The 19,506-nt window shown below is 46.5% G+C and overlaps 1 protein-coding gene across 1 annotated transcript; it reads left to right on the forward strand.

Moving 5' to 3' along the window:
* Nucleotides 1-17,848: 17,848 nt before the first annotated feature.
* Nucleotides 17,849-19,489, forward strand: LOC123122762 (uncharacterized). The gene is made up of 3 exons (XM_044543100.1): nt 17,849-18,632; nt 18,736-18,835; nt 18,926-19,489. The coding sequence occupies exons 1-3, from the start codon at nt 18,168-18,170 to the stop codon at nt 19,258-19,260; spliced, it is 900 nt and encodes a 299-aa protein (XP_044399035.1). The 5' UTR covers nt 17,849-18,167; the 3' UTR covers nt 19,261-19,489.
* The last annotated feature ends 17 nt before the right edge of the window (nt 19,490-19,506 follow it).

Raw genomic sequence — 19,506 nt, forward strand, 5'->3', positions numbered from 1 at the left:
TTGCATGCTATGTTTCCCAACAGAAGCTTGTGTTAATTTATTCTCTAAAATTACCTAAAAACTTGTTCTCATGAGGGAGGGGCTCCCATACGACGTGTTGTGCATCATTTTTGCGGCATTTCGCACAGGGCTCCCCTGACTTGGCATGTCCATGTAGCGAGTCGTGTTACTATAACGAGCCGATATAGTAGTGGCTTGGGCACTATAATGTTCAAAGGCTTTAGTCACAAACATGTTGGGATAGGGTAGAGGTGAGACCCATAAGATCCCGCGATCAACTCATGGCTCTGGCACATGGATAGCAAGCTTCCACGCACCCCTGTCCATAGCTAGTTCTTTGGTGATACTCCAATCCTTCAGGTCTCGACAGACTCCTCCCATGTCAAATTCGATCTACCCTGACCTCTCTTGACATTCTCCACATGCTTTAGTCGTCCGCTATGCACTAGAGCTTCTGGATGCCTGCACTGAATATGCCCAAACCATCTCAGACGATGTTGGACAAGCTTCTCTTCAATTGGTACTACCCTAACTCTATCTCGTATATCATCATTCCAGACTTGATCCTTTCTTGTGTGACCACACATCCATCTCAACATACGCATCTCCGCCACACCTAACTGTTGAACATGTCGCCTTCTAGTCAGCCAACACTCAACGCCATACAGCATTGCGGGTTGAACCGCCGTCATGTAGAACTTGCCTTTTAGCTTTTGTGGCACTCTCTTGTCAGAGAGAATGCCAGAAGCTTGGTGTCACATCATCCATCCAGCTTTGATTCGATGGTTCACATCTTCATCAATACCCCCAGCCCCTTGCAGCATTGACCCCAAATATCGAAAGGTGTCCTTGTGAGGCACCACCTGCCCATCAAGGCTAGCCTCCTCCTCCTCCTCGGAGCATCTCTAGCCGCGCCCCCAACACGCCCCCCTAGGCGATTTTTTCTTGCCGGTGCCCAAAAATCGGCCCAGTCGCGCCCCCAGGAGCCCGTTTTTCGCCAGTTTGGGCCGAAATTGGCGCCAGCAGACCCAGGCCGAACCCGGCACACTGGGGGCGCCCGGGGGCGCCAGGGCAAGCGATTTTGGCGCGAACTAATTGCGGGCCCACCGAGTCAGCGACACCCGCCTCGTCGTCCTCAGAATGCCTCGGTTTCCCGCGGAGAATCAATGCCAAGGCTGCCGCCGGTCAGCCTTCCATTGATTCCTCACGGGCGGTGCGGCGACACCTTCCCTCCCGTCACGCGTACACACGGCGTCGGGCGGCTATAAAATCAACGCCTCCCCTCGCCTCTGGCCACACACCGACGTGCTCTGCCACTCTCTCCCCATGCGCAGCCACCGCTGATGATCCTCCCCTCTCTCCCCAAGCCTAGCCGCGACGATGGGCGAGCGATTCCCCGGCGATGGGGCGGCGGCCAACGGCTTCGACCGCTGCTCGTTGCACGCATGGGAGGCGTATTTGCTCTTCGAGGCCAACATCCCGGCGCCTCCAGACATGCGCGCAGGGCCGGGCGGGTGGAGGCTCAGCGCCGGTGGCGTCCCTATTCCCCCGCCGCCCGATGTCAATGCGCGCACCGACTACTTCGCCGACGAGGTCGACCGCGTGCGAGCGTCGCTGACCAAGGAGCAGCGCGCCCTCCCGCAATACGCCGCTAACAACCATGAGGCGTGGGCGGCGTACTTCCAGCACCGGCAGGCACAGCGGCTGGCCTCCGCCAATGGGGCGCCGGTGGTGGGGCACCAAGAACAGCGAGGGGCGTCGCCTGTGGTGGGCGCCCCTGGCCGCATGCTCCACGAGGTTCTTCGGCACCTCGAGGGCGGAAACAACCCGCCACTGACATACCCTCCCGCGGACGCCGCCCCGGTCCCCCGCTAGAGCGTCGGGCAATGGATGCCCAGGAGGTTCGGCCCCTCCTCGTCTTCCTCCCCCCGCTCCTCCCCCCGCTCCTCTTCCCACTCCTCCGGCTCGCCGACGGTGTTTGCCGTCAAGGTCGATCCCGCAGCGGAGACGCCGCTCGGCCGGCGCACCCGCAGCGCCGGCATCATCATCAACAAGGGCGGCGGGCGCGCCTCCTCCTCGGCTCCTCCCCGCTACGTCAAGATGAAGACGGAGCCGGGGCTCGCCGCCATGAAGAAGGAGCCAGGGCTCGCCGGCGCGTGAAGGAGGAGCTCGACGACGCGGCGGCCTTGAAGTGGGTGCGTGAAGACTGGGCGCGGACGGAGCTGGAGCACCAGTGCCGCGCATATGAGCAGTTCGTCGCTCAGCGCCATGGCCGCGACGAGGAAGGCGTCGTCGTCCTCGACGACGCGCCACCTCCACTGGTCCGCCAGGGCGACGCCGGGCAGGGGTCCAGCAGGGGCGGCCGCGTCAAGGAGGAGAAGGACGGCGAGGACGATGGCGAGGATGGAGGCAACGTCGGAGACTTCGCCGCGCTCAGCACATTCTTCGGCCCGTAGTTGTAGTTGCGGCCCATTTTTTAAAAGTACTTCACTTTGCTATGTAAAAAACTATGTAGGTCGCCCAAGTAATGTCATGATCGCTGAATTTTAGCCGAATCTTTGTCCCGTTTGCCAAACTTTAGCCGAATTCCTTTTCAAAAAAACCCCGCCTTCTGGGGGCGACCCTGGGGCCGGCGGCTGATACGTCCATTTTGCATCATGCTTTTATATTGATATTTATTGCATTATGGGCTGTTATTACACATTATGTCACAATACTTATGTCTATTCTCTCTTATTTTATAAGGTTTACATGAAGAGGGAGAATGCCGGCAGCTGGAATTCTGGGCTGGAAAAGGAGCAAATATTAGAGACCTATTCTATACACAACTCCAAAAGTCCTGAAACTCCACGGAAGTTATTTTTGGAAATAATAAAAATTATTGGATGAAGAAAATACCAGAGGGGGGCCACACCCTGGCCACGAGGGTGGGAGGCGCGCCCCCCTGCCTCGTGGGCCCCCTGGTGGCCCTCCGGTGCCCATCTTCTGCTATATGAAGTCTTTCGTCCGAGAAAAAATCATAAGCAAGCTTCTGGGAAGAAACTCCGCCGCCACAAGGCGGAACCAATCTAGGGCTCCGGCAGAGCTGTTCTGCCGGGGAAACTTCCCTCCGGGAGGGGGAAATCATCGCCATCGTCATCACCAACGCTCCTCTCATCGGGAGAGGGCCAATCTCCATCAACATCTTCACCAGCACCATCTCCTCTCAAACCCTAGTTCATCTCTTGTATCCAATTCTTGTCTCTAAGTCTGAGATTGGTACCTGTAGGTTGCTAGTAGTGTTGATTACTCCTTGTAGTTGATGCTAGTTGGTTTATTTGGTGGAAGATCATATGTTCAGATCCTATATGCATATTAATACCCCTCTGATTATGAAAATGAATATGATTTGTGAGTATTTACGTTTGTTCCTGAGGACATGGGAGAAGTCTTGCTATTAGTAGTCATGTGAATTTGGTATTCGTTCGATATTTTGATGAGATGTATGTTGTCTCTCCTCTAGTGGTGTCATGTGAACATCGACTACATGAAACTTCACCATTATTTGGGCCTAGAGGAAGGCATTGGGAAGTAATAAGTAGATGATGGGCTGCTAGAGTGACAGAAGCTTAAACCCTAGTTTATGCGTTGCTTCGTAAGGGACTGATTTGGATCCATATGTTTCATGCTATGGTTAGGTTTACCTTAATACTTCTTTTGTAGTTGCGGATGCTTGCAGTAGGAGTTAATCATAAGTGGGATGCTTGTCCAAGTAAGGACAGCACCCAAGCACCGGTCCACCCACATATCAAATTGTCAAAGTACCGAACGCGAATCATATGAACGTGATGAAAACTAGCTTGACGATAATTCCCATGTGTCCTCGGGAGCGCTTTTCTCTATATAAGAGTTTGTCCAGGCCTGTCCTTCGCTAAAAAAAGGATTGGGCCATCTTGCTGCACTTTATTTACACTTGTTACTTGTTACCCGTTACAAATTACCTTATCACAAAACTATCTATTACCGATAATTTCAGTGCTTGCAGAGAATACCTTGCTGAAAACCGCTTATCATTTCCTTCTGTTCCTCGTTGGGTTCGACACTCTTACTTATCGAAAGGACTACGATAGATCCCCTATACTTGTGGGTCATCAAGACTCTTTTCTGGCGCCATTGCCGGGGAGTGAAGCGCCTTTGGTAGGTGGAATTTGGTAAGGAAAATTTTATATAGTGTGCTGAAATTTACTGTCACTTGTCACTATGGAAAGTAATCCTCTAAGGGCTTGTTCGGGGTATCTTCACCCGGACCAGTAGAGCAAAGAGTTGCTCCTCAACCTATTGAACCTACTGAAAATGTTTACTTTGAAATTCCTTCAGGTATGATAGAGAAACTGCTAGCTAATCCTTTTGCAGGAGACGGAACATTGCATCCCGATTTACACTTAATCTATGTGGATGAAGTTTCTGGATTATTTAAGCTTGCAGGTATGCCCGATCATGTTATCAAGAAGAAGGTCTTCCCTTTATCTTTGAAGGGAGATGCATTGACATGGTATAGGCTATGTGATGATATGGGATCATGGGACTACAAGCGATTGAAATTGGAATTTCATCAGAAGTTTTATCCTATGCATCTTGTTCATCGTGATCGTAATTATATATATAATTTTTGGCCTCGCGAAGGAGAAAGCATCGCTCAAGCTTGGGGGGGCTTAAGTCAATGTTATATTCATGCCCCAATCATGAGCTCTCAAGAGAAATGATTATTCAAAAAATTTATGCTCGGCTTTCTGACAACAATCGCTCCATGCTCGATACTTCTTGTACTGGTTCTTTTATGACGAAGACTATTGAATTCAAATGGGATTTATTGGAAAGAATTAAACGCAACTCCGAAGATTGGGATCTCGACGAAGGTAAGGAGTCAGGTATAACACCTAAGTTTGATTGTGTGAAATCTTTTATGGATACTGATGTTTTCTGTAAATTTAGCACCAAATATGGACTTGACTCTGAGATAGTAGCTTCTTTTTGTGACTCTTTTGCTGCTCATGTTGATCTCCCTAAGGAGAAGTGGTTTAAATATCATCCTCCCATAGAAGTAAAAGTAGCTAAACTTATTAAAGTTGAAGAAAAGACTATCACTTATAATGATCCTATTGTTCCTACTGCTTATGTTGAGAAACCACCTTTCCCTGTTAGAATAAAGGATCATGCTAAAGCTTCAACTGTGGTTCGTAAAAGCAATATTAGAACTTATACACCTCCTGAGCAAGTTAAAGTTGAACCTAATATTTCTATGGTTAAGGATCTCTTGGCTGATAATATTGATGGGCATGTTATTTATTTCCGTGAGGAAACTGCTAGAATTGCTAAACCTGGTGCTAAAGATAAACATAGACCTGTGGTAGGCATGCCTGTTATTTCAGTTAAAATAGGAGATCATTGTTATCATGGCTTGTGTGATATGGGTGCTAGCGCTAGCGCAATACCTATTTATTTATACAAAGAAATTATGCATGATATTGCACCTGCTGAGTTAGAAGATATAGATGTTACAATTAAACTTGCCAATAGAGATACTATTTCACCAATCGGGATTGTTAGAGATGTTGAAGTCTTGTGTGGAAAAACTAAATATCCTGCTGATTTTCTTGTTCTTGGTTCCCCACAAGATAGCTTTTGTCCCATTATATTTGGTAGACCCTTCTTAAACACTGTTAATGCTAAGATAGATTGCGAAAAGGATGTTGTTACTATTGGTTTGGGTGATATGTCTCATGAGTTCAATTTTTCTAAATTTCGTAGACAACACCGTGAAGAGGAATTGCCTAGTAAGGATGAAATTATTGGTCTTGCTTCTATTGTTGTGCCTCCTAATGATCCTTTAAAACAATATTTGCTAGACCATGAAAATGATATGTTTATGAATGAAAGAAGGGAAATAGATGAAGTATTCTTTAAATAGGGACCCATTTTGAAACACAACCTGCCTGTTGAAATCCTAGAGGATCCTCCTCCACCCAAGGGTGATCCAATGTTTGAGCTTAAACCGTTGCCTGATACTCTTAAATATGCTTATCTTCATGAAAAGAAGATATATCCTGTTATTATTAGTGCTAACCTTTTAGAGCATGAAGAAAAGAAATTATTGAAAACTCTGAAGAAGCACCGTGCTGCTATTGGATATACTCTTGATGATCTTAAGGGCATTAGTCCCACTCTATGTCAACACAAAATAAACTTGGAGAAGGACGCCAAACAACAAGTTATTGATCATCAGCGATGGTTAAATCCTAAGATGAAAGAAGTCGTAAGAAAGGAAATACTAAAGCTCCTTGAGGCAGGTATAATATCTATCACGTTGTTGATAGTCAGTGGGTAAGTCCTGTCCATTGTGTCCCTAAGAAGGGAGGTATTACTGTCGTTCCTAATGATAAAGATGAATTGATTCCGCAAAGAATTATTATAGGTTATAGGATGGTAATTGATTTCGACAAATTAAATAAAGCTACTAAAAAAGATCATTACCCCTTGCCATTCATTGGTCAGATGCTAGAAAGATTATCCAAACACACACATTTTTGCTTTCTAGATGGTTATTCTGATTTCTCTCAAATACCGGTGTCAGCTGATGATCAAGCAAAGACCACTTTTACTTGCCCTTTCGGTACTTTTGCTTATAGACGTATGCCTTTTAGTTTATGTAATGCACCTGCTACCTTTCAAAGATGCATGGTGGCTATATTTTCTGACTTTTGTGAAAAGATTTGTGAGGTTTTCATGGACGATTTCTCCGTTTATGGATCCTCTTTTGATGATTGCTTGAGCAACCTTGATCGAGTTTTGCAGAGATGTGAAGAAACTAACCTTGTCTTGAACTGGGAGAAATGCCACTTTATGGTTAACAAAGGAATTGTCTTGGGGCATAAAATTTCTGAAAGAGGTATTGAAGTTGATAAAGCTAAAGTTGATGCTATTGAAAAGATGTCATGTCCCAAGGACATCAAAGGTATAAGAAGTTTCCTCGGTCACGCCAGTTTTTATAGGAGGTTCATTAAGGACTTCTCAAAAATGTCTCGGCCTCAGACTAATCTATTACAAAAAGATATACCTTTTGTCTTTGATGATGATTGTGTAGAAGCATTTGAAATACTTAAGAAAGCATTGATTTGTGCACCTATTGTTCAACCTCCTGATTGGGATTTACCCTTTGAAATTATGTGCGATGCTAGTGATTATGCTGTAGGTGCTGTTCTGGGGCAAAGAGTTGATAAGAAATTAAATGTTATTCAATATGCTAGTAAAATTCTAGACAATGCCCAGAGAAATTATGCCACTACTGAAAAAGAATTTTTAGCAGTTGTTTTTGCTTGTGATAAGTTCAGACCTTATATTGTTGATTCTAAAGTGACTACTCACACTGATCATGTTGCTATTAAATATCTTATGGAGAAGAAAGATGCTAAACCTAGACTTATTAGATGGGTTCTCTTGCTACAAGAATTTGATTTGCATATTATTGATAGAAAGGGAGCTGAGAACCCCGTTGCAGACAACGTGTCTAGGTTAGAGAATGTTCTTGATGACCCACTACCTATTGATGATAGCTTTCCTGATGAACAATTAAATGTCATGAATGCTTCTCGTACTGCTCCATGGTATCCTGATTATGCTAATTACATTGTTGCTAAATTTATACCACCTAGTTTCACATACCAGCAAAAGTAAAAGTTTTTCTATGATTTGAGACATTACTTTTGGGATGACCCACATCTTTATAAAGGAGTAGATGGTGTTATTAGACGTTGTGTACCTGAGCATGAACAGGAACAGATCCTACGCAAGTGTCACTCCGAGGCTTATGGAGGACACCACGCTGGAGATAGAACTGCACATAAGGTATTGCAATTCGGTTTTTATTGGCCTACTCTCTTCAAGGATGCTCTTAAGTTTGTCTTATCTTGTGATGAATGTCAAAGAATTGGTAATATTAGTAGACGTCAAGAAATGCATATGAATTATTCACTTGTTATTGAACCATTTGACGTTTGGGGCTTTGATTATATGGGACCTTTTCCTTCCTCTAATGGGTATACACATATTTTAGTTGTTGTTGATTACGTTACTAAGTGGGTAGAAGCTAATCCAACTAGTAGTGCTGATCATAACACTTCTATTAAGATGCTTAAAGAAGTTATTTTTCCGAGGTTTGGAGTCCCTAGATATTTAATGACTGATGGTGGTTCACATTTTATTAATGGTGCTTTCCGTAAAATGCTTGCTAAGTATGATGTTAATCATAGAATTGCATCTCCTTATCACCCACAGTCTAGTGGTCAAGTAGAATTGAGTAACAAAGAGCTCAAATTAATTTTGCAAAAGACTGTTAATAGATCTAGAAAGAATTGGTCCAAGAAACTTGATGATGCATTATGGGCTTATAGAACTGCATATAAAAATCCTATGGGTATGTCTCCGTATAAAATGGTTTATGGAAAAGCATGTCACTTACCTCTCGAACTAGAACATAAGGCATATTGGGCCATTAAAGAGCTCAATTATGATTTCAAACTTGCCGGTGAGAAGAGGTGATTTGACATAAGCTCACTTGATGAATGGAGAACCCAAGCATATGAGAATGCCAAGTTGTTTAAAGAAAAAGTCAAAAGATGGCATGACAAAAGGATACAAAAGCGTGAGTTTAATGTAGGTCATTATGTATTGCTATACAACTCTCGTTTAAGATTTTTTGCAGGAAAACATCTCTCTAAATGGGAAGGTCCTTACGTCATCGAGGAGGTCTATCGTTCTGGTGCCATAAAAATCAATAACTTTGAAGGCACAAATCCGAAGGTGGTGAACGGTCAAAGAATCAAACATGATATCTCAGGTAATCCCATAAATGTTGAAACTAATGTGATTGAAACCGTAACCCCGGAGGAATACATAAGGGACACTTTCCGGAACGTTTCAGACTCCGAAAAGGAATAAGTACGTGGTACGGTAAGTAAACCGACTCCAAAACAGTTCAAATGGCAATTTTTCTCCGTTTTGGAATATTTAAGAAAATAGGAAAATAAGAAGTAGTCCGGGAAGGACACGAGGCTTCCACGAGGGTGGGAGGCGCGCCCTACCCCCCTGGGCACGCCCCCTGCCTCGTGGGCACCTCGTGCGCTCTTCGGACTCCGTTTTCTTGCACGATACTTCTTTCGGTCGGTAAAAATTCATTATATAATCTCCCAAAGGTTTTGACCACCGTATCACGCAAATATCCTCTGTTTTTGTTTCGAGCTGTTTCTGCCGTAGATTAGAGCAAGATGTCTTCTCAAGAGTCAGTCGGGGAGAGTCGGGTGTCTCATCCGACACCAGGTCCAGGGGCAAACAGCGATGCCTACCACTTTGGGCCCTCAACGGAGGAAGAGATGGAAGCTGACTTGAAAAGGATAGATGCCATGGAAGAGGATCAAGAAGTTTCTTCTCGTTTCCAGGCAAGAGTCACGATGGGGGAACTACAGAGCTCAGCTATCCCAAACTCGGTCTCCAATGTTAAATTTCTCTCTTATGAAAATATGAAAAGGAGTGTTACTTGTTCTCCCACAGCTATGCAGCATCCATGGGTGCAAGGAGCTTTAACCGTCACGGGTAAGCTCCGTAGGGAAATGATGGATCTTAAGTGGCAAGTCAACAAGCTCGAGGAGGAGAATCGTATCTTGAGGGGTATCATAGCCAAGAATATCACATCACCACCTCCGAAGAAGGAGACATAATCACATGGGTATGGGCACTCCCCTTGGCAACTGCCAAGCTTGGGGGAGGTGCCCCGGTATCGTATCACCATCACACTCCTATCTTTACCGTTTTTCTTAGTTCGATCCTTTTAGTAATATCTTGATCTAGTAGAATAAAGTTTTTAGTATGGTTTAGTTTTGAGTTTTGCCTTATGATCCCTTTATGTAATCAAGTCCGTGAGCTATATAATAAAGATTAGTGCTGAGTCAAGGGCTTCATTATCTTGCTATGATCTTGAGGGAATAAAAGAAAAGACAAAGAATAAAAAGAAATAAAGAGATCATATTGATCTTATGGAAAGTAATGACTTCACATAGAAAGAGTATGATGATTAAAATTTGTTGAGAGTTGACAAATATAGTTTTGGTCATCGTTGCAATTAATAGGAAGTAATAAAGAAAGAGAGGTTTCACATATAAATATACTATCTTGGACATCTTTTATGATTGTGAGCACTCATTAAAATATGACATGCTAAAGAGTTGATGTTGGACAAGGAAGACAACGTAATGGGTTATGTTTTCTTATATCTGAAATAAAGTATATTGTCATGGATCATCCAACATGTTGAGCTTGCCTTTCTCCCTCATGCTAGCCAATTCTTTGCACCAAGTAGAGATACTACTTGTGCTTCCAAATACCCTTAAACCCAGTTTTGCCATAAGAGTCCACCATATCTACCTATGGATTGAGTAAGATCCTTCAAGTAAGTTGTCATCGGTGCAAGCAATAAAAATTGCTCTCTAAATATGTATGACTTATTAGTGTGGAGGAAATAAGCTTTATACGATCTTGTGATGTGGAAGAAATAAAAGCGACGGACTGCATAATAAAGGTCCATATCACAAGTGGCAATATAAAGTGACGTTCTTTTGCATTAAGATTTTGTGCATCCAACCATGAAAGCGCATGACAACCTCTGCTTCCCTCTGCGAAGGGCCTATCTTTTACTTTTAATCTCTTACCCTTATGCAAGAGTCATGGTGATCTTCACCTTTCCTTTTTACATTTTATCCTTTGGCAAGCACATTGTGTTGGAAAGATCCTGATATATATATCTAATTGGATGTAAGTTAGCATGAACTATTATTGTTGACATTACCCTTGAGGTAAAAGGTTGGGAGGCGAAACTATAAGCCCCTATCTTTCTCTGTGTCCGATTAAAACTCCGTAACCACAAGTATTGCGTGAGTGTTAGCAATTGTGAAAGACTAAATGATAGTTGAGTATGTGGACTTGCTGAAAAGCTCTTATATTGACTCTTTCTGATGTTATGATAAATTGCAATTGCCTCAATGACTGAGATTATAGTTTGTTAGTTCTCAATGAAGTTTCTGATTCATACTTGACATTGTGAATAGATTGTTACTTGAGCATAAGAAATCATATGACAATATCCATATATGTTGTTGTTATAAGAATGATCATGATGCCCTCATGTCCGTATTTTATTTTATCGACACCTCTACCTCTAAACATGTGGACATATTTATCATTATCGGCTTCCGCTTGAGGACAAGCGAGGTCTAAGCTTGGGGGAGTTGATACGTCCATTTTGCATCATGCTTTTATATTGATATTTATTGCATTATGGGCTGTTATTACACATTATGTCACAATACTTATGCCTATTCTCTCTTATTTTACAAGGTTTACATGAAGAGGGAGAATGCCGGCAGCTGGAATTCTGGGCTGGAAAAGGAGCAAATATTAGAGACCTATTCTGCACAACTCCAAAAGTCCTGAAACTCCACGGAAGTTATTTTTGGAAATAATAAAAAATACTGAGCGAAGAAAATACCAGAGGGGGGCCACACCCTGGCCACGAGGGTGGGGGCGCGCCCTACCCCCTAGGCGCGCCCCCTGCCTCGTGGGCCCCCTGGTGGCCCTCCGGTGCCCATCTTCTGCTATATGAAGTCTTTCGTCCGAGAAAAAATCATAAGCAAGCTTTCGGGAAGAAACTCCGCCGCCACGAGGCGGAACCTTGGCGGAACCAATCTAGGGCTCCGGCAGAGCTGTTCTGCCGGGGAAACTTCCCTCCGGGAGGGGGAAATCATCGCCATCGTCATCACCAACGCTCCTCTCATCGGGAGGGGGCCAATCTCCATCAACATCTTCACCAGCACCATCTCCTCTCAAACCCTAGTTCATCTCTTGTATCCAATCTTTGTCTCAAAGCCTGAGATTGGTACCTGTAGGTTGCTAGTAGTGTTGATTACTCCTTGTAGTTGATGCTAGTTGGTTTATTTGGTGGAAGATCATATGTTCAGATCCTATATGCATATTAATACCCCTCTGATTATGAACATGAATATGATTTGTGAGTAGTTACGTTTGTTCCTGAGGACATGGGAGAAGTCTTGCTATTAGTAGTCATGTGAATTTGGTATTCGTTCGATATTTTGATGAGATGTATGTTGTCTCTCCTCTAGTGGTGTTATGTGAACGTCGACTACATGACACTTCACCATTGTTTGGGCCTAGAGGAAGGCATTGGGAAGTAATAAGTAGATGATGGGTTGCTAGAGTGACAGAAGCTTAAACCCTAGTTTATGCGTTGCTTCGTAAGGGGCTGATTTGGATCCATATGTTTCATGCTATGGTTAGGTTTACCTTAATACTTCTTTTGTAGTTGCGGATGCTTGCAATAGGAGTTAATCATAAGTGGGATGCTTGTCCAAGTAAGGACAGCACCCAAGCACCGGTCCACCCACATATCAAATTATCAAAGTACCGAACGCGAATCATATGAACGTGATGAAAACTAGCTTGACGATAATTCCCATGTGTCCTCGGGAGCGCTTTTCTCTATATAGGAGTTTGTCCAGGCTCGTCCTTTGCTACAAAAAGGATTGGGGCATCTTGCTGCACTTTATTTACACTTGTTACTTGTTACCCGTTACAAATTACCTTATCACAAAACTATCTGTTACCGATAATTTCAGTGCTTGCAGAGAATACCTTGCTGAAAACCGCTTATCATTTCCTTCTGCTCCTCGTTGGGTTCGGCACTCTTACTTATCGAAAGGACTACGATAGATCCCCTATACTTGTGGGTCATCAGCGGCTGGGAACCCGAAAGCCCCCACACCGATTTTAGCGTCGGTTCGCCCCGGGCAGCGATTTTACGCGCCCCCTAGGGGGCCAACGGCTAGAGATGCTCTCACATCTAGTAGTACTGAAACAGCACATCATGTACTCGGTTTTAGTTCTACTAAGCCTAAACCCTTTTGATTGCAAGGTTTATCTTCATAACTTTAACTTCCTATTTACCCCCGTCCGACTATCGTCAACTAGCACCACATCATACCCAAAGAGCATACGCCATGGGATATCTCCTTGTATATCCCTTGTGACCTCATCCATCATCAAGGCAAAAAGATAAGGGCTCAAAGCTGACCCCTGATGCAGTCCTATCTTAATCGGGAAGTCATCAGTGTCGACATCACTTGTTCGAACACTTGACATCATTCGATTTTTAATACACAGAAAATCTTATTTTGAAAAAGTGAATATTATTTGAGGTCATTTTTTAAAACCATGAATAGATTTTGGAAATGCGAACATTTTTTAAAATTGTGAAAATGTCTTGAAAACACGAAAAAATTGGAAAGTAAAAATAAAAATAAAAATTGAATTTGTTCGAAATCATGATTTTTGTTTTGGAAAGGTGAGACTTTTTCTGAAAACATGAACATTTTTTAAAACACAAAAATTTTCCATTTGATTTTCAAAAGTGGCCATTTTTTAAAAGGAAACATAGAAAAATGATTTTTCAAAAAAATAAAAGAATTGAAAAATATAATTCGAATGCGAGTAATTGTTAAAACATGAACAGTTCTTGAAAGCACGAATAATTCTTTAAAAGTTTGAACATCTTTTGTTCCAAAAAAAATTATAAAATAAATTCCGAAAAAAACTAAAAATTTTGAAATAAAAAATGAAACCATAATAAAATTCTGCGAAATAAAATAACTGGAATAAGGAAACTCGAAAAAAGATAACATAAAATTCCAAAAACCTGCCAGGGCCCAAAACCAGGTCCAGTACGTGGGGTAGGACCATTTCCCTGGTTCACTCACTCTCCTCTGTGCGTTTCAGCGGCAATTTAAGGCAACAAATGTTAAATAGGGAATGCCCTAAGAAGCGAAATCACTAGTTAAATGTACCCCTTAACTAGGTCACTCCTCCATCTTTTCTGATTTGATAAATGATCAATCCATGTACGAGACTTGTCGCTATCTAAGGGGTTGTTTGGTTACGTAGATTATAGAGAACTAGTTTTCTTTAAACTCGATTTCAGTTGTAACAACCAAAAATCTTGTTTGGATTGCCTAACAGAATCGTGGATATACAAAACTAAGTTTTACAAAAGCCCAAAAACCGAGTTTATGGAAAAACGACTAATCCACGTTTTTCTATATACTCGTTTTGGCTGAACACGGAGTCGGCCACGAGCACTGCGACGTTCTCCCAGGTACAACCATGGCGACGCTGAAAGTCCATTTGGAGGGTGAAACGTTCTATGCCAGGACATCAATGAAGCGCTCGCACCACTGGCGAGCTCGCCGCTAGGGGTCCGGACGTGGCCGCCGTCGTGTTGGGAGTTGGGACGGCAAGATGGGAGCGGCCGCCGAGGGCAGGGTGAGCATGGCCGACAAACTCCTCTTCCTGTACACCGGCGACGGCTACAACCTGATCTCTCCGGTCGCTGCACTCCAGGCGGAGGTTCATGGGAACTAACTACTGAGTATAAGTTAATCAACCAGCAAGGAAGTAATTCAACATGCACTTGAACAGCACGAGAACGGAGATGTAGTTGAAGGCCCATTCCAATCCTCCTTTTTGTGAAATTTGTAGCAACAAGAGAGCTCAGTAGAGCAGCGAATGCAGCGACGTCACACCAACTGCACTGCTCTCCGCCCTGACATAGCAGGGCGTGCATCCCGTCGCCGGGCGGTAGTGCCTCTGCACCCTAGACCCTAGTTCCTCTCCGGCTGCGGTTGAGGCGGGGTCGCGCGGCAAGCCGCCTGTTGCACGCCCTGCGTAGCCGACTAGCCCGCCACTTGGTTCGCTTCGTCCTCGACAACGCCGTTGTCGCGTGGTTCGCTTGGTCCATGGCGACGCCGTCCTCGAGGAACTGGCCCAAGAAGAGAGACTAATCGTGTTTTCTTTTTGTTTTCTATCCAAACAAAGAATTGTATACACTCACCTTAACAGAAAAACTAACTAAAACTGGTTTTCCTAAGAATCCTCTGAAAACTGGTTTTCTGAAAACTCACGTCTAATTCTTGGCATCCAAACAACCACTAAGAGTTCCTTTTTTTAGATTCGTTCTTTGAAAACGTTTTATATCTTGGACTGTCCATCCGACCGAACCAGATAAGATTCAAGTCTCTATACTCACTATGCTAGTATGGATCAATATCTAGCACATAGTACATGATGTAATATCAAAAAAAATCCACAGCGCCACGCCACCGAGATCCGCCGCCATCAATGTATAAGATGAAGCACCGCTCCATCAAAGAAGATGTCCTCTGTTCCCTCGAGCCCGTGTGTACCTCCATGAATGACGCCACCAAGGGGGAAACGACACCAGAGCGTCGTCGTCATCTGGTCTACTGATCTAGGGTTTCCCCCGGAGGTAGCAAAGAGGGGCCTTGAACTTCTCCACGGCGATGCCTTCAAGAAGGGAACGACGCAGACAACGCCACCACCGCCGGCCTTGGCAGTAGCCCAAAGCAAGTTTTCACCCATATCTGTTCGAAGAAACTCCATCTCTCGTGCACGGGCTGCCGCGTCCTGCGACGTCCCCGGGAGCGAGCTCCCAAGATCCGCCGCCACCGGTGCCGCCACAAGGACCAACCACCTGACTGCCATCCCTGACGAAGGGGGCGGCGCCACCAACATGTTCGGATCCGGCACCACGCCAACGCCTCCGGCCGCCCCAATCACATCGGTGAAGGAGGACAGCCGACGCGCGCCCACCACCGCTTAGCGCCGCCGAACGGTGCGCGAGCCCGACCACTCGGAGGATAACCGATCTGGGGTTTCCGCCACCGCCAGCCCCCTTAGCACCGCCAGGATCCCATCGGCCGCCGCCCAAGCGCGCCAACTCCGCCTCCATGCCGTACGCCCAGGGGCGCCGTCGCATCTCAACCAGAGGATCCCCTCGTGAAGAAAGGAGGAGGGCCTGCCGTCCGCCAGGCCGTCCGCCAGGCGAGCTTCGCTCGCTGGCCTCCTCCGGTGGCGGCAGGGAAGCAGGGGAGGAGGGAGGTCGAATGCGGCGGTGGCTAGGGCGCCCAAGTCGCCCCCCTAGAGGCGACGCGAGCGGAAGCGTTTTGTAAGAGACACTACTTCAATATCTGGTTTTAGTGAACTGTTTGAAAATTGGGGGAGAATTTCACTTCAGAAACATATTGCTTGACTTTGGCTATGGATATATTTGGAGAGTCAGCCGACATCCTCTAATATTTTTATTGTTGACGATGACGTAGGAGAAGGCTAACCGTGAGATGGTCATCTCTGGTGGATGGGAATATGGCGGAGATGTGAAGTTGGGGAAGAAGATGCTTTGAGATGGGTGTTAAACACATGTGTTATTCTGGATGGGGTCTCCCGTGATGGGAAAAGAGACCTGGTCTCAGATGATATTTTTCATGTTGAAACTGTACAATGATTAAAAAAAATCAAAAGTACAAAGGACTATTGTGTTTTTACTTGTTACTCACATGAATATCCGGTTTATATGCTTTGCATGATTAAGATAAATGTCTATTAACTAACTTGACTACGTATTAACCAAGCTCGAAAGAAAATTGGTGGCAGGGACATGGCATGAAAAAATGACATAGAAAAAGTTTGCATTATACATGCTATGTCTCCTAGTTTAGCACCATGTTTTAATGACATGATTTTTTTTCTTCGTATTTTTATAAAGGAAAAGGTCCATATTAACCGTACAGACTTGTTATCCATGCCCTAACTATCAAGAGGTAATAGTAATACAAGCCATCAGGTGACGTCGAATGGATGGTTCCTATTAATTGTTCAATCCAAGGGCTAACCCTCGTTGGCATTTTTTTATAGGAAAAATTCCGCGAGCACCACGCATCGGAGCCGGGTGTTTCTTTTTCGTGCCGTTGGTACCTGCTGTATTTGATCAAAACACGCTCGCGCACACACACAAGTGCCCGGCCGTGTCCATGATTGATGTGCCATGCCGCCAATAGCCGAGATGGAACACATTTATTTGCGAAATTGCAAGACTGACAAGTGTGAGGGCGCGCCTACACGCTGCTCACACAAGCTCTGGTGACTAGTCTGGACCTGGGATACTCCCAAGAGAGCAGGAGCCCCTTCCCATACGCTCCAGCTGGTAGCTAGGTTCTAGAGACAAAAGCACCAGGTGCACCGACCCCGAATGCAGCCCCCGCGCCCGCGAGAATGACAAATGTACGAACGACCACACACTTGCCCGAAAAGCTTCAAGCTTGAGACTTGAGAGTCTGCACCCGTACCTTTCGGCTTGCCACCACGGAGTGTGGCTCCGTCCTCGTACCAGCAGGAGAGAAAACGAAGACGGCGAGCGTTTTGCATCACGTGCCCGCGGACGAGGCCGGAGCGGCAAGGAACGCGCTGCCGCCGCACACGCGTCCGTCCGCCCGGCGGCTCGCCCGTCCACCTCGTATCGCCTTCCGCTGCCATCTCGCTCTCGTACCTGCCGTGACACACGAGCCCACGCGCGCGTCCGGCCCACCTTTCCTAACAGACGGCCAGGTTTAGACGGGCGCGCCAGCGTTCGCGCCCGGCGAAAAATCCCTGGATCTTTCTGGCCGGAAGGAAGTTTGCGCACCAAGTTGCAGCTTCAGGCAAACCTTTCCTCCTTCCTCCACGCGACATCGCTCTCTCGTGCTGCAGCTGCTGCTACGAGAGCGGTAGGTGCGCACAACGACTCTTCGTTCCTGTCGTTTCTCGCGCCAAATGACCATCTACGAGATACCAGCAGCACGATGCCGCCGCGGCACGGAAAAAGTACGCGCGCGCGCGCGGGCGCTAACACGTCAACGGAACCCTGGGCACCGTTGGTGCGGTTCGGCGCCGCGACAAAGCTTCTCCAGCCACAGGAACGAGACGCCCGCCATTGGAATCGTCCGCTCCTGATCTTCCACACGCCCAGCTCCTTCACCGCCACGGTTCATTCGCCCCGTCTATTCTTGGAACCTTCCCCGCCTTCTAGTTGCTGCACATGTTCCATTCCATGTCATTCCTCCCTCCCAGTATTTATACGGCCTCGTGGTTCGAAAGGTCCTCTGCACAGTCAATACTTCAGCTTCAACGCAGCGCAGCACAGGCAACGTTGGTTGAACACAAGGAGCTGACCGAGTCCAGCAATGGCGGCCAGGGCTGCAGGTACCGGCAGGCTACTCAGAGCGGCCACCGCCAAGGACAGCCGTCTGCCGTCGTCGTCTCCGGCGGCCAGCCGGCCGTCGTGCCGCATCCCGTCTCTCAAGTTCCCGTTCCTGTGGGGCACCAAGGCGGCGAGGCGCGGGATCGGCCGCGCCGCCGAGCAGAGGGCGGCGCTGATAACCCTGGGAGCGACCACCGCCAGCACGACGGAGGAGAAGCAACGCCTGCCGGGGGAAGCGGGCAGCGTGGATCTCCTGCTGCCTCTAGCGTACGAGGTCACCCGGAGGCTGGTGCTCCGGCAGTTCGGGGCGACGTGGCTGGCCCTTACGCGGCGTCGCTGGGCCAAGGTCGTCGAGGCCGTCATCCACCAGGGCATCGTCAGATGCCAGTCGTTCACGCTCATCGGCGTCGCAGGATCGCTCCTCGGTTCAGTCCCATGTTTCCTCGAGGTAACCAACTAAGCGCTTCTTCATCCTCCTATATGTGTGGCCATATATGCTGCAAGTCAAGTCTTCAAAGACTGATCAAACCTTTCTTCATGCGTGTCTGTAGGGTTGTGGCATTGTTCTGCAGTCGTTCTCCTTGCAGTTCCGTGCCATGTCGCAGACGATAGATCACGCCGAGATCATCAAGCTGCTCATCGAAGCATTAGGTACGTACCCGTACTTTTAATCACACACAAGGCACCCTGCGCCATCAATCTGATCGAGTCTGTTAGTAACTATTTTCTGTCCTCGTTCAGACATGTTCCTGATCGGCACCGCCCTGCTCACGTTCGGCATGGGGATGTACGGCATGTTCTACGGCTCCCAGCGCGTCCAGGAGCCCATCTACGAGAGGCTGAAGAAAGGGGCGAGGATCCGGTCCGTCACGCAGGCCAAGTCGAGGTTCGGCCACGCCGTCATCCTGCTGCTCCAGGCAGGCGTCCTCGAGAAGTTCAAGAGCGTGCCGCTCGTCACCGGCCTCGACATGGCCTGCTTCGCCGGGGCGGTGCTCGCCTCCTCCGCCGGCCTCTTCCTGCTGTCCAAGCTCTCGGCCCATCCGCAGACACGCAACAAGCAAGCCTCCTTCGCGTGAACGTGTCCAATGTCCCTGCTGCATAAGCAGCATAACATGCATTATTCATTTGTTCTTTCATTACAAGTTAGCAAAGCAAGACATAGTACTTATTAATAGAAAAGCGAAAACCTATGAAGCTCTTGTGCCTTTTCCTCTTTTCTCTCACTGCCCGTAGCGGTTTAATTTGTAGCTTGAGAGCAATGTCAATAAAGATTTCGGAGCGACTCTCTCTCGTGCTCCTTTGTCATCAGCCACGTAAAAACT

This window comes from Triticum aestivum, chromosome 5D (assembly GCF_018294505.1).
Source record: "Triticum aestivum cultivar Chinese Spring chromosome 5D, IWGSC CS RefSeq v2.1, whole genome shotgun sequence".
NCBI classification, from domain to species: Eukaryota; Viridiplantae; Streptophyta; class Magnoliopsida; order Poales; family Poaceae; genus Triticum; species Triticum aestivum.

What these genes read in the sequence shown, in the direction of transcription:
- LOC123122762 (XM_044543100.1), top strand. Translation starts at nt 18,168, where the DNA reads ATGGCGGCCAGGGCTGCAGGTACCGGCAGGCTACTCAGAGCGGCCACC. An exon ending in CAGTCCCATGTTTCCTCGAG is followed by an intron (nt 18,633 to 18,735) that starts GTAACCAACTAA and finishes GCGTGTCTGTAG; the next exon opens with GGTTGTGGCATTGTTCTGCA. An exon ending in GCTGCTCATCGAAGCATTAG is followed by an intron (nt 18,836 to 18,925) that starts GTACGTACCCGT and finishes GTCCTCGTTCAG; the next exon opens with ACATGTTCCTGATCGGCACC.